This window comes from Ochotona princeps, chromosome 4, assembly GCF_030435755.1.
Source record: "Ochotona princeps isolate mOchPri1 chromosome 4, mOchPri1.hap1, whole genome shotgun sequence".
In the NCBI taxonomy this organism is placed as follows: Eukaryota; Metazoa; Chordata; class Mammalia; order Lagomorpha; family Ochotonidae; genus Ochotona; species Ochotona princeps.
Genome location: NC_080835.1, coordinates 90276810 through 90290670, shown reverse-complemented (window position 1 = coordinate 90290670; position 13861 = coordinate 90276810). Strand labels below are relative to the sequence as shown.

Genomic DNA, 13861 nt, shown 5'->3' with positions numbered 1-13861 from the left:
TTGAGTTCAAGAACATAAAAATAAAAACAATGGAACATTCATAAACCTGGCCTGAGACTTTATGTATCTTATGGAAACCACACCCTTAGAATTCAAACAATATGAGTAGAACTTGATTTAATATTCTAGTGAGATAAAACAGGAGTACCTGTCTTAGAACTGGGTGCCAAACTAAAAGAAACGTCATCAATCTTCATCACCATTTTAGCATGCATGTCCCTGAGCTCCACAAATGAAATTTTTTTAAAAAACACAATTACTCATTCTTCTTTTGATTTCAATCTGTCCATCATTTAATGATGCAGAAATTAATGATATCATTTTCATCTTGTAATTCCAAATTTAGGATGATAACAATATGGCTCAATCCCCAGCAATAGACAGCTGCCTTGTACCCAGCCAAGTGTTAAACTGCTGGGAGAAAAGCAGGCAGTTAATACCAAATTTGTGTTAACTACACCAGTATGCCAGCACAGTTGCCCCCCCTTTTTTCCTAATATGTTGAGAAGACAGCAAATTCTGAGCCTGCACATGCCATTCTGGCACCCAAATCGGGGTGCTGCCAATTTCCCAGGGAGAAGGGTTTGGGGAAATATTGCTGTGGAAGTAGCTGATGGTATGTTTGACAGGGAAGGAACGCCTTCTCGCGGTTTGCATGGACTGGGACACTGCACTTGCAAGTAAGCAAAGGAGCTGAGACAGAGCTGTTTAAAGGCAGGAAATCAAAGGGCAGGTCTGCCTCAGGCCAACGCACATGCCCAAGTGGGAGGCATGGGATGGGCTAAATAGCATTATCTGTGGTCTGCTGGTGCACACAAAAGCTGGGGCTGGGAGGCACACCTGGCTAGATTAGACTGCAGTAGCCACTCATGTGTGTCAGAGCAGGAAGTGGGCCTCATCATGCTGGGCCACAGCAACCCAGAAAGCAAAATAACCAGATCTGGAGGCAGATTCTGTAGGGAACATTTGGGCTCACCTCTGTAGGAATGCAGCACTGACTGGTTTACATGGAGAGCTGGGGATGGTGATAGTCCAAGCCAGGCTGGGCTACAAAACTCACCTGACAGTCACAGGAGCTGTGGCTGGGTGGGGCCAGGCTGCAGCACCCACCAGCACATGCCAAGGCAAGGACTGAGGACAGACCATGTGCCAAGCAAGGCCTCTGCATCCACCTAAATGCATGGGATCAGGGGCTAGGAGCAGACCTGGTGGGGGAATTTGGGAAACTTCTCTACCAGGCCACAGCTCCCACTAGGGCATGCAAAAGGATGGGGCCAGCCAAGGCCAAGCAGGGCTACAGCACCCACTGGTATGTGTGTGGGCTGGATCTGGGGACGGACCCAACTATGCCAGGCCACAGAATCCTGTGGCGCACTTGAGAGCCAGTGGGTCACGCCTGGCTGGGAAAGGCTCCAACATACACCAGTCAGACCTGGGACTGTGGGAGGGCCATGCCCAAATGGACAGAAGCACCTGCCAGCACATGCAAGACCTGGGACTGGGAACAGTCCTTTTAGGGGAATTTGGGGAACTCCACTGCTGCTGGGCTGCAGCTCCCACTGGTAAGTGTGAGAGTGCGGAATACGAACGGGCCAGGCTGGGCAAGGCTGCAACATCTCTCAGCATGCCTGTGGCTGGGTCTGGGGAGCAGGCCAGGCTGAACTAGGCTGCCACACCTACTGGCAAGTGCTAGTCATGCCAGGCCAGACCTCAGTATGCCCTGGCAAGTACAAGACCCAGGGCTGGATGCAGGCCTGGGTGGTAAACACATTCCTGGGTCCGTGGATGCACTAAGGTGGACTTTGTCAATCAACAAATCTTGGAAAGACTTTTCTCAACCCTGGAGCAACAAAACTAACAACTTCTCAGAACTTTCTAAACCAGGAAGTAACACTCTCATAATACTTCAACCCACTTGCCCCTGCCTCATTGGGCTCTGTAAGGCATTATCAAAGCACCATTCCCCATCTCCAGGTGCTGATGTAGTTTGACGGAATGGAGTAGCCGCCCTCCCCCTTCCTTCCCTGCAGACACCGAAGAAAGAAAAATCGAACCATTCGTCCCACTCACTTTCTTCCATTCCTGCTCTCCCCCATACCCTACCATCTTAATCAGAGGCCTGCAAGGGTATGCATTCCTCTCAAATATGTAGCCAATAAGAAAAAGAAAATTTTAAAAAAATTTAAAATCTGGTTCAAGATAACTCACAGCAGCGGGTATTATGAGGCTGCTGGCTGAAGTGTCTTAAGAGTATGCTCTACCTCTCCCTTTCCTCCTGAAAATGCAATGGCTATTATTTCAGATCCACTATACCAAAATGATACGGACTACATGGGGGAAAATACCTCTAGTTTTAGGTCACTATTATTGTGGATTTTCTGTTATCAGAAAACAAAGAATTTTCCAAGTGATTTTAAATTAAGCATACACATAAATATCTTAAAATTAATTGTGCTAGATTAAAAACATATCATCTTCCCTTAATTAATCTGGAATTTATAAAAATACCTTAAGAGCTCGAGAGTTATTCAGATCAAGTAACAGTCTTTGAAAGAATGAAAAATCATCAATGATGCCAGTCATGTTTCCTGTGTACTTGGGTAAGAATTACGAAGCTTGCTCTTTAGTGGTCTGTAGTAATAGAAGTACAGACATAGAAACGCATTAGGAAAGAAAAAAAACCTTTACAAAGGAAGTGACTTCATCTGATTATAAGAGTATTTTCCCTGTTCCTTTCATTTTAATAACATTGCACCAATCTTTTAGTTGAGTTCCCATTTTAATCTGTGGAAAGCAATCCTAGAAAATCATTTCCCATCTTTGACAACTACCTCTTTGAGATATTTTACTACTACCAGCTTGATTCCATTGAATTAAATCATAGATACAAAGATCGCTAAGTTCTTATATATTTAAAACAATTTTTCTTAAAAAGAGAAAACATTCCACACTTAAATCTGGAGAATCTCCACTTCTCAAATCCTGATTCATATGCAACCTTCAGCCTTGGTGGTTTCAAAACAATAGCATTAACCTGGCAGCTTTCCAACACAAATCCACGGCTTTCTGGACAGCTGTACCCAGCTTATTTCCTTCCCTTGTACATAATTCAGGTTTTTTCATTCAGTAATGACCTCCTGACATTCCTTCTTTATAATATTTTTTCAACTACTTGTCACCAATAATTTATCTAATTGAGGCTCCATTTTAAAGGAAAAGCCTAAAGCATGTATTTTTTATTTGTGTTACTCACAGCCAAGAAAGAACCTCAGGAAATTTCCTAAAAATCAAATGCAACAAAGCAACTACTTCAGTCAGCATTTTTACAAAAATAATCTCAAGCTAGATGCACTGGCTCAACTGGCTAATCCTCCCCTTGAAGCAAAGGGATCCCAATTCCTGTCCTTGCTGCTCCACTTCCTATTTAGCTTCCTGCTTGTGGCCTGAGAAAGTCGAGAAAGACAGCCCAAAGCCTTGGGATCCTGTACCCGCATGGGACAAGAAGAGGCTCCCAGCTTCAGATTGGTTTAGCTCTGGCCATTACAGCCATTTGGAGAGGGAACCAGTGGATGGAAGATCTTTCTCTTTTTCTCTCTGTAAATCTGCCTTTCTGAAAAAAAATTTTAAAAAGCTTTTTTTTAGAAGAATTATATTTTTCATTTTACAGCTCCTTGGGCTCAGGGATTTCCCCTTCCATCATCCCTTCCCCTCCCTCCCTCCACTGTTTTCCCCATTTTACTACGATAATATAGTTATCCAATAAGTCACAACTCATTCTGTTATTTTAAAAATCTTTTAAAAAATAACTTCAAGTAGTATGATGACTGAGTCTAACTAAGCCTGTTTCAACTGATGTTGATGGAGACAGGAGGTGACAATTAGCCCAAGATTCAAGGAAGAAGACTTTAAATTTTTTAACATATATGTGTCATTTGTTAAAGAGTAATCTGCTCTACCCTTTCCCTAATTTCTTGATTGTAAAGTTTGAGTCTGGGCCAAAGAATTTGCATTTTGAATAAATTTCTAGAGGATGCCGATGTTAACTGAGCTGGGACTACACTTTGGGAACTACTGATCTAAAGAAAATTACAGGTAACAAAATTAAAAAAAAAATAAAGAGTATCCAGGAGCTTCACTCAGCTGCACTATTAACCTGCACCCTTTGAGTAATAACTAATCTCTTTCAGTGGCCCTTAAAATAATAACATTTACTGATTAGTTCATAACATCAGATACCTTAATGAAATCCAAAATAAGAAATAAATGTTTAATGTCTAATGAAGGGGGCTACCAATAATGCCAGGATCAGAGACTGAACCTGGTAGCTGCACTCTGCTCTGTGGCTGGAGTTTCTGCCCCTGATTCAATGGAGCTGCTTCAGAAGACAGACCGAGTCACAAGAGGAATGGATAAGAATGTGACACAAAAACATCACCACACTGGGAAAACCACCCCAAAGCACATTTCCCACCAACATATCGCCTGTCAGTATAACTTTGGAGTTAAAATTAAAGATGAGGGTTTACAACAAAATGTTACAAATATTAGAAACTCTTCTATCTCTTTGGGCTGTAAACATAATCAAAAGAAGCAAAAATGAAGGATTTGTTGTTTTCAAGTTATAATTTCAAGGAACACAATCCAAAATCATAATATCATGCAGCCATTCAGCATAGCAACTTGACAGATAAGATGCCTACATTTCATATCAGACTGCCTGATTTGAGTTCTGTACTCCTGTGCTTCAAACCCAGTCTGCTGTTAATCTATACCCCGGCGAGGCAGCAGACATCAAATCCAGGATCCCTGACATAATTAGACAAAGTCCCACATCCTGGCTTAGTCACAGGCTAGCCTCACACCTGAAGGCATTCATTGCACGATCTTTCTAAATCTGCCTTTCTAATAAAAATTAATAAATCTTTTTAAAAAACAAATAGAATTGCTAATTTTAACAATGCAATTATTTGGAGACTACTTCGACTATTTCATATGTGCCTCTGATCTTTTTTGATATTAAATGTATATATGGGATGCTCATAAAAGTTCATGAAATTGGGCCCGGCGGCGGGCCTAGCGGCTAAAGTCCTCGCCTTGAAAGCCCCGGGATCCCATATGGGCGCTGGTTCTAATCCCAGCAGCTCCACTTCCCATCCAGCTCCCTGCTTGTGGCCTGGGAAAGCAGTTGAGGACAGCCCAAAGCTTTGGGACACTGCACCCATGTGGGAGACCCGGAAGAGGTTCCAGGTTCCCGGCATCAGATTGGCGCGCATCGGCCGTTGCGGCTCACTTGGGGAGTGAATCATCAGATGGAAGATCTTCCTCTCTGTCTCTCCTCCTCTCTGTATATCCGGCTTTCCAATAATAATAAAATCTTTAAAAAAAAAAAGTTCATGAAATTGTCAACTGGAAAGCAACAGAAAAAAAAATCTGAGATAAAAGTGCTGTCCAGAATAATTACAGCATGAAGATCTACCAGAGATGAAACATACATTAGATAAATGACAAACTACAGAAAAGAAGCCAGAGTCATCAAGAGTAGTGCACAAAGAACAGATAGGAGGGGCTTGGCAGCGTGGCCTGGTGGCTGAGGTCCTCGCTTTGATCCCATATGGCCGCTGGTTCTAATCCCGGCAGCTCCACTTCCTCTCTGTCTCTCCTCCTCTCAGTATATCTGACTTTGTAATGAAAATAAAATAAATCTTTAAAAAAAAAAAAAAAAAAAAAAAAAAAAAGAACAGATAGGAGAAGGAAGCATAACAATCTTAATTCACACAGAACCAGACACAGAAAAGATAATGCAGCCAGTGAAATCAGCTTGGAATATCAGGATGCTTCATAAAAACAACTTGAACTTAATTTTAACTGCTCAGGTCCCAAATTCAGCAAAAGAAAACACTTTTTAATGCCTTGAATAGGAACAATAAATAAGACCAGAAGTGAACATACAGTTGGTATTCATATATTCCGACATTCACCAAGCACCTATTCGACAGTAGATATTTTAGCTATGTGTTTATGCACAGAAAAGGTATCAATGAAACCTACTCAAGCAGTACTTTTCATAACAGTGTCTAAACAGAAAAACACAACACCAGATCAGAATAGCACAGATTACCAACATGAGGGTACTTCAAAAAATTCACAGAAAATGAAATTAAAAGATAAGGTGAAAAGGTGTGGGTCCACCTTCTTATTTCTGCAGGCTATCAACCAATTGTCCCAACAGCATTTATTGAAGAGACCTTCCTTTTTCCCTGGATTGTCATCTGTTTTCTTATCGAAGATTATCTGGTTACACCTTTGTGGGTTCTCTTCTGCTGCTTCTATTCTACTCCACTGATCTTCCTCTCCGTCTTCGTGCCAGTACCAAGCTGTTTTAATAACCACTGCCCTACAATATGTCCAAAGATCTTGGATTGTAATCTCCCTGCTAGGTTCTTATTCTTCAGGCTGGTTCTGGCTATTCGTGGTTTTTGTGCTTCCAGATGAACCTTGTATCATTTTTTTCCAGCTCTTGCAGAATGTTCTTGGTAATGTGATTGGGATCACACTGAATGTATATATTGCTTTTGGTAATATGGATATTTTGATGATATTGATTTTGCCCTTCGAGGAACAAAGATCAAATCTACATGAATAAAAGATCTAAATATACATCCAGAAACCTTCAAACTTTTGGAAGAAAAAGTTGGAAACACTAAAAGATATAGGTGTAGCTTCTATGGAAATCAGTATGGAGAATACTCAGACAACTGAAAATCTGCATACAATACGACCCAGCAACAGCACTTCTAGGAATATATCCAAAAGACCTGTTACACGAGAAAGCAACATGCACCCTTATGTTCATAGCAGCACAACCAATAAGCGCAAAAACATGGAAGCAACTGATATGCCCATCAACAGAAGACTGGAAAGGAAACTATCGTTCATCTACTTTATGGAATACAACTCAGCTATTTAAAAAAACGAAATACATTTCTTTGTGGCCATGAGCCCAACTGGAAACTATTATGCTAAGGCAAATGAGCCAATCTCAAAGGTCAGCTATCATGTTTGCCTTAATACAAGATAAAACTCTGTCAAATTTAAAAATAGTACCTGTAAATTGTATATTATTGCACCTCCAAACTTTCTGTACCACACACAATAAAATATTGTGATGTAACCTATGAATCAGTAATTAATCAGAGATGGATTGCATATGACCCCCTGAGATTGTTAATATTATTCATTAATTACATTGTGTTGTAATTACATAGAATCTGGGATTCTCCCCCCTACCCTCCCACCATGGTGGGTTCCTCCACCTTGTTGCATAACCATAGTTCAAGTTCAGTTGAAATTCCCTCTTTGCAAGTATATGCCAAGCATAGAGTCCAACATCTTATAGTCCAGTCAAGTCCAACTACCCATTGGGTAGACCCTCTCTGGTCTGAGGGCAGAGACAGCAGAGTATCATCCCAGTCAAATAAAAGCACTAATATACCATCTGCAACAATTAACATTGTTATGGAATTAACTGACATGGTATTGAGCAGTCAACATGTTAAAAATAAATGCAATTTCTTAACCACTTTCTGTGACCCCCCATTCACAGTTCAATTTTAGTTTATATACTACATATGACATAATATCCATAACATAACATGTTATGCTTAACATCATATCATCTTAAATTAAGGCAAACATGTGGTATCTAACCTTTTGGGATTGGTTCATTTCCCTTAGCATTATGGTTTCCAGTTTGGCCCATTTGGCCACAAAGAACTGCATTTTGTTTTTTTTAATAGCTGAGTAGTATTCCATGGAGTAGATGAACCACAGCTTTCTTATCCAATCCTCTGCTGTTAATATCATTTTAATCATTGTTAGTACTACTACCCAGGGGTAATGATGACCTGGTCCATACTGTACTCCCATTTGAACCACATTGGTTATATGCTAGCATTGATTTCTACAGGAAGACATTGGACACTCTTTTGCGCCACCCTACTGTCACATCAATACCCCTGCTATGAGTTCGACAACACCATAGAGGTGAAGACTCTCTATTTCAGCTTAATTTTTTTTCTTTCCTTCTTTTTTCTCTCTCCACCCAAGGGGGACTCTACCCAAGGGAAGGTATAATGGAAGTGCAGCGGAAATAAATGTGTCCATAGGCAGAAACAGAGAGAAGCGTATCTCCGTACTTGTAATACAAGAATGAACTCACAGTGAAACAACAGATAAGTCCCTACATTGTTGTGAGACACCTCAATGGCAGTATGATGGACTTCTGAGGGCACTTGGAAGGCATCTAATGAAAGACTGGAGAGAAGAACAAAGGGGGGTTGGGGGAGAGGAAGTCCCAATGCCTATTAAACTGTGCCATAAAATAAAATTAAGAAACAAAAAGATAAGGCACATTTTCTGTGAACTTTTTTTGGACCTAAAATATGCTGTATAAATTAATAAAATTTTAAGTCTCAGGCCGATCCTCACTATCTAATACAGCCTGTGATACTGTATTACCCTTGTCAAGTAATAGCCACATTTCTACCAACAATCAGAGCCAAGACTAGTGGGAAATAACTATGGACACAGATGAAGAACGGTCAACAAGATACGCAAGAGTTTCAAAGACAAGGTAACAAGAGCTGAGTGTTTTGTTGAAGCACAGCAGCATTGAGTAGGACTCAAACTTTTTTGTCTAAGCATTCAGGCTGACAGAACTATAGCCAATCAGGAAATTACTGCATAAATATCCTCTAAAGAATGAAGTTACTTCTTTGTGACCAACGGTATCAAATCTACAATGATCAACAAGCAACAGCAACTGTGAAATGACTACAGACACATGTCAAACATCACATGCTCAGTGTGAACTGGACTGCGCACAAGCATTTCATCCAACTTCAATGGAATGCCTTATTTTCAAAGAACAACAAGCAACCAGAGAGGTTAATGTACTACTTTGCAAGTTTAATTTCTCCCTAGTTTCCAGAAACTAATATATTTGAACACAATATACAATATTTAAGCAGAGATCATCTACTAAAAATATTCGAGGAAACTAGAGATGAGTACCTATATTCAGATTACCAATTGCAGCCAGAAACTGGAAGTTTTTGCTAAACAGACACAATTACAAAATTTCTATTTTCAAGCAAACAAAAAGCATACACATTTGCTTTGCAATATCAAATCCATACAAAATTTTCTAATTAAGCCTCTGTACAGAAAGAGTAAAAGCATAAAAATAAGCTACAATCTTAAGTTACACATTTCTGCAAAAGACTGAAATACAGCCCTCCCCCCACCAAAAGAAGGGAAAAAAAGAAACACTTCATCTACAAAGGCACTCATGAAAACCATCAAAACCAAGGCACCCCAACATGGCTGTGTTAGAATCAGTTGTGAGTACTTTGCTGGCCAAAATTGTTTTAAATGAAGCCTTCTAACAAGTTCCTGTAATGCAACTAATTTTATATTGTTGATTAGAGGGAGTGCCACGAATGGGTTTTATAATTTAAAAAAAATTTAAATGAAAATATTTAACAGGGTAACCTTTGAACAGAAGACATTCAATAACTGCTTTTCCACATTCCAAGGCAGATAAATAAAGGTTAACACTGTTTTACTGAAAGCTGAAAATCATAGTTTTGACAGAGAGGATGGCTAATCTATTATAACCAAAATTCTTTTTGAGTAGTCAATTTTTTTCAAATTCTTGTCAGTAGTAGTAACTTAAGAAGTTACAATACACACATAAATATTAAACCTACTTTATTTTTTAGGAAATAAAAATGCGAATGTGGCAGTAAGGTAAATCACTTATAATAACAAAAAACACTTATTTAGTATAATTTCAAAACTTCAAAAAGGTTATTTGTAAAGAGTATTTCAGTAATTGGTAAAAAATACATAAAGATAAAAGGCAATGTAAGCTTAGCACTCCATGGTATCCCACAGATTTTCTAGAATACTCCACTTATGTTAAGAGAGAATTGAAGAATAGAAAGGTAACTGACAGAAGTCAAATAGCTAGGCAGCCTGGGAGCCTCCAGATTTCTGACACTTCCTTCCTACTGTCTTATGCTGCCTCCTGTGGTTCCAATTACTCTTCTTTAGATGAGAGTTCCGACTGCTCATTTATTTTCTTCATACTCTATTTTAAATCATGGTTGTCATTTGTAACTGTCCCTTAAAAATGCAATTTTCCCAGGCCTGCGCTGTGGCACAGCAAGCGAATCCTTCACCTGTGGCGGTATGGCATTTATACGGGGGCTATTCTCGACACACTTAGGATTCAGCTTCCTGTTTATTTCTGGGAAAGCAGCAGAGGATGGACAAAGTTCTTGGGGTCCTGCACCCACACAAGAGACCCGGAAGAAATAAGCTCCTAGCCTCAGACCGGCTCAACTTCAGCTGTGGCAGCCATTTGAGAAGTGAACCAATTGATGAAAGATTCTCTCTCCATCTTTGTAACTCTATCAAGTAAAAATAAATAAATCTGGGCCTGGCACAATAACTTAGTGGCTAAATCCTCACCTTGCATCTACCAGGATCCCATAAGGGTGCCAGTTCATGTCCTAGATGCTCCATTTCCCATCCAGCTTCCTGCCTGTGGTCTGGGAAAGCAATAGAGGATGGACCCTGCACCCGTGTGGGAGATCTGGAAAAAACTCCTGGTTTCAGATCGGCTCAGCTCCAGCCATTGTGGGAACTTGAGGAGTGAACCAGCGGATGGAAGATCTTCCTATTTCCTCTGTGAATCTGCCGTCCAATGAATCAACTAAATCTTTAAAAATCTTTCCCTTAAAATTATAATTTACCAACCTGTCGTCTGAACGATTTTACAGCCGAGTATGCCAATTCTCAACTTACTACATTCCATAATATTCAAAACCTGCTAGAAAAGAATGAATTCAACTACAATGAAAAATTCTCTGCCCTAGATAATACAATCTACAAATTCAACAAAACCATCTGTAATCACCTGTGACATAGTCCATGCTAAGTATTGCTGACATGAGATGACGGAGGGATGAACTAGCCCTCGAAGAGCACACAGGCTACTAGCAAATGTGATTAGATCAACAACCATAATATGCTCATCAAGGACTCTGAAAAAGAGTGGGCTGGGAGCTATGAATGCCTGTGTGGAGAAATCTAAGCAAAGGACCAGTCAGCGGCTGGCCAATGAGCTACTTTACACCAACAGGAACACATGGCAGTACTCCTCACGTTTAGCACTGCCCAAAATCATGCTAACACAGTGACTTCCATTTATGCAAAAGGCAGAGTGAAGATTGTTTTCACACAGCGGTTTAGGATCTAGGACACGTTTTTTCATGGGAAAAGAACCTTGGTTTATTCTGTTTGCTGCACAGCATAGGCCTTGCAATATTTCCTGATCAAAATTTAAATTACTATCTTTAAACTAAAGAAAAAGGTTGCATCAAAGCTTGTGTCATTAGTATTTACAACAGCTCTCTGCAAGTTCATAAACTAAAGTCCTCAAATTTCAGGTCAAAATTCCCATCACTTACAAGAGAAGTGACAAGCTGGAGGACTTGTAGCCCAAAAAAGGAAGAATCAACTACAGTCATTTTGCTTTCTTGAGCCAATCACTGAGGATACAGACCACTTGGATCCTCCAGCCGGCACTGAGAAAAGCACAGGGCATATTGTTTACCTATTTAAGCAAAAACAGGAGTGAACAGAAAAGTCTGAGTGTAGGGCAAAGTTAAAGAACTCAAAAATCAAAGACAAAAATAAGGGTGGAATGGAGGACAGTTTGGGAAAGAGGCAGAGAAAAAGCAGAACAGCAGGAAGGCAGGAAATCAGTGGGGAAAGGACTCGGGGAAGGACTGTCCATAAAAAGATTTGAGGAGTAGCAGCTAACAGAAAGGAAGGAACTTGAGCTTCCAGAATTGGGGAGAAAACAAAATGGGTGGGGGGGTGTCGGAGAGGTAGAGTGACCCATCAAACCACAGAGAGCTCTCTACGCCCCAAAGAGGAAGGAAGAAGTGCTTCTCCAAACGCCAGGGAAGGAATTTCGGGAAGAAACCAGAAAGCGCGAGTTGGGGCTCCATCAAACGGTCCCGGCCCCCAGTCCATCCCTGTAGGACGCTGGGCGGGGCCCTGGCGTCCCGGTTACCTGGATAGGGAGTCCACGCTGGGCGGCCGAGCCACCGCCCGCTGGGAGCCGAGACTCTCGCAGCTCGAGCTCTTCTCCATGGCGCGGCGGCGGTCGCAGGAGGGAAGGACTCTCTGGACCTCGGCGGCTGCCGGGCGGGAGGAGCGGAGGGCGGAGTGCGCCGGACTAGGGCCGCGGTCAGGCCCGCGCCGGTCCGGGAGGCAGACCGGAAGCGGCCATGTTCCCCCAGACTGCACTGCGCCGGGGGCTGCCGGGGAGAGGGAGGACCCCTCGGCGCCCCTCAGACGTCGGCTGGCCGCTGCGAGCTCGCCGGCTGCTGGCGGGCGGCGCCCGAGGCTGAGGCCAAGGCAAGTGACTGTTCCTGGGGTCAGAGGCGAGGGGCGAGGACCCCGGGAAATGAGTGACTGCTACAAAAAGACCTAGGATCTGGGAACACACAGAGATGACTGACACAGGAATGTATGGGGTCAAAGAAAATGACAGGATAGGGTCGTGGGAAATGGGCGGGCTTGCTGTAGGATGGGGGGGGGGGGGCAGAAAAATATGGGAGTCGACCCAGGAGGAAGGAAGAGAACATGGGTATCAAGAATGAGAAGACCAGTGACAAGATGACAAATGTTCAACAGATGAGGCCTGAACATGATTAGGGGGTAAGCATGGTTCAAATCCAGGCTGTGCCAGTTACCTGCGGTAGCCCAAGGCCCTGACCCTTAGCTTTCTTACCTTTAGAAATGGTAGAACCACATCAGATGAGTTTGTAAAAAGAACTTGAAATGATGGTGGGCAGTGAATAAGCCAATTACTGTCACCTACATTGGCTATGATCGAATAGAATGGACTATTACATAGAACATTTCTAACAAATTCAATAAACAGTAGCCACCGTTATGAAAAGATGAAAAGCAGAACAGAGCGAGAAGTTGTTAGTGAAATAAGGGGGAAGAAATGGAAACTTTGAGACCTCTGTGACTTGGATTGGATGGGTTTATGGGGTGTCCAAAAGTGTGCCCCGGGAAAGTGCTTGGGCGTTAATCTGTCCCCAGGAAGTAGTACAGAAGGGGGGTAGCAATACACAAAAATTAGGTCCGTACTGGCGATTTGGTGGCATTTAATAAAGAGCAAACTTTATCCTGCCTTTCCACATTCCACCACAGAGCAGGAAGGGAGTGTAGAGGGATAGAGTTATGATAAGAGAACAGGAACTGGGTGAAAGGGAAATGCTTCTACTAGTAATTTTCCTTCACACAGGACACAGGAAAGACAGGACAACATAAAGGAATTTTTCTGATTGAAAAGAAATGGTATCACTTCATCCTACAAAAAACTACCTGAAAATTTTTTTTAAAAAGCTTTTTGCTAGCATAAACAAACTGATTTAAGTAAATTTGAATTACATTCTGCAATTAGTGTTTTAGGAAATTCTTAAAGTAGAGGGCCAGTAAAATTTTCACGTGCTAGTATGTTAGTATATATTCAAGATCTATACTAATGAACATGGTTCCAGAAATGAAACAGATAGGACAAGGTGTGTGGTACTCTCAAGGGTGTTTCAGCTGGCATCCCAGAGGAGCAAGCAAGCTTTGCTTTGTTTAGCATAAAAATAGTCATTAATGAATCGATATGTGTTTAAATACAAAAGGCTTAGCTTTTTTTCCGTTTTCTCCAGCTTGACAGGAAAATAGCAACCAATTATCTTTATTTTTGTAAGTTATA

At 41.5% G+C, this 13861-nt stretch overlaps 1 protein-coding gene across 3 annotated transcripts in view; it reads right to left on the bottom strand.

Moving 5' to 3' along the window:
* MTMR2 (myotubularin related protein 2) overlaps window positions 1–12542 on the bottom strand; it is an 86082-nt gene extending 73540 nt beyond the window's left edge. Inside the window, exon 1 of one of the 3 annotated variants that reach the window (XM_004584999.4) lies at window positions 12149–12542. In XM_004584999.4, coding sequence (XP_004585056.2) covers window positions 12149–12228 — 80 coding nt within the window. In that variant the 5' untranslated portion in view covers window positions 12229–12542. The remainder of the gene's footprint in view (window positions 1–12148) is intronic. The other 2 variants (XM_058663998.1, XM_058663999.1) reach the window with 2 other exon arrangements.
* Window positions 12543–13861: the final 1319 nt, after the last annotated feature.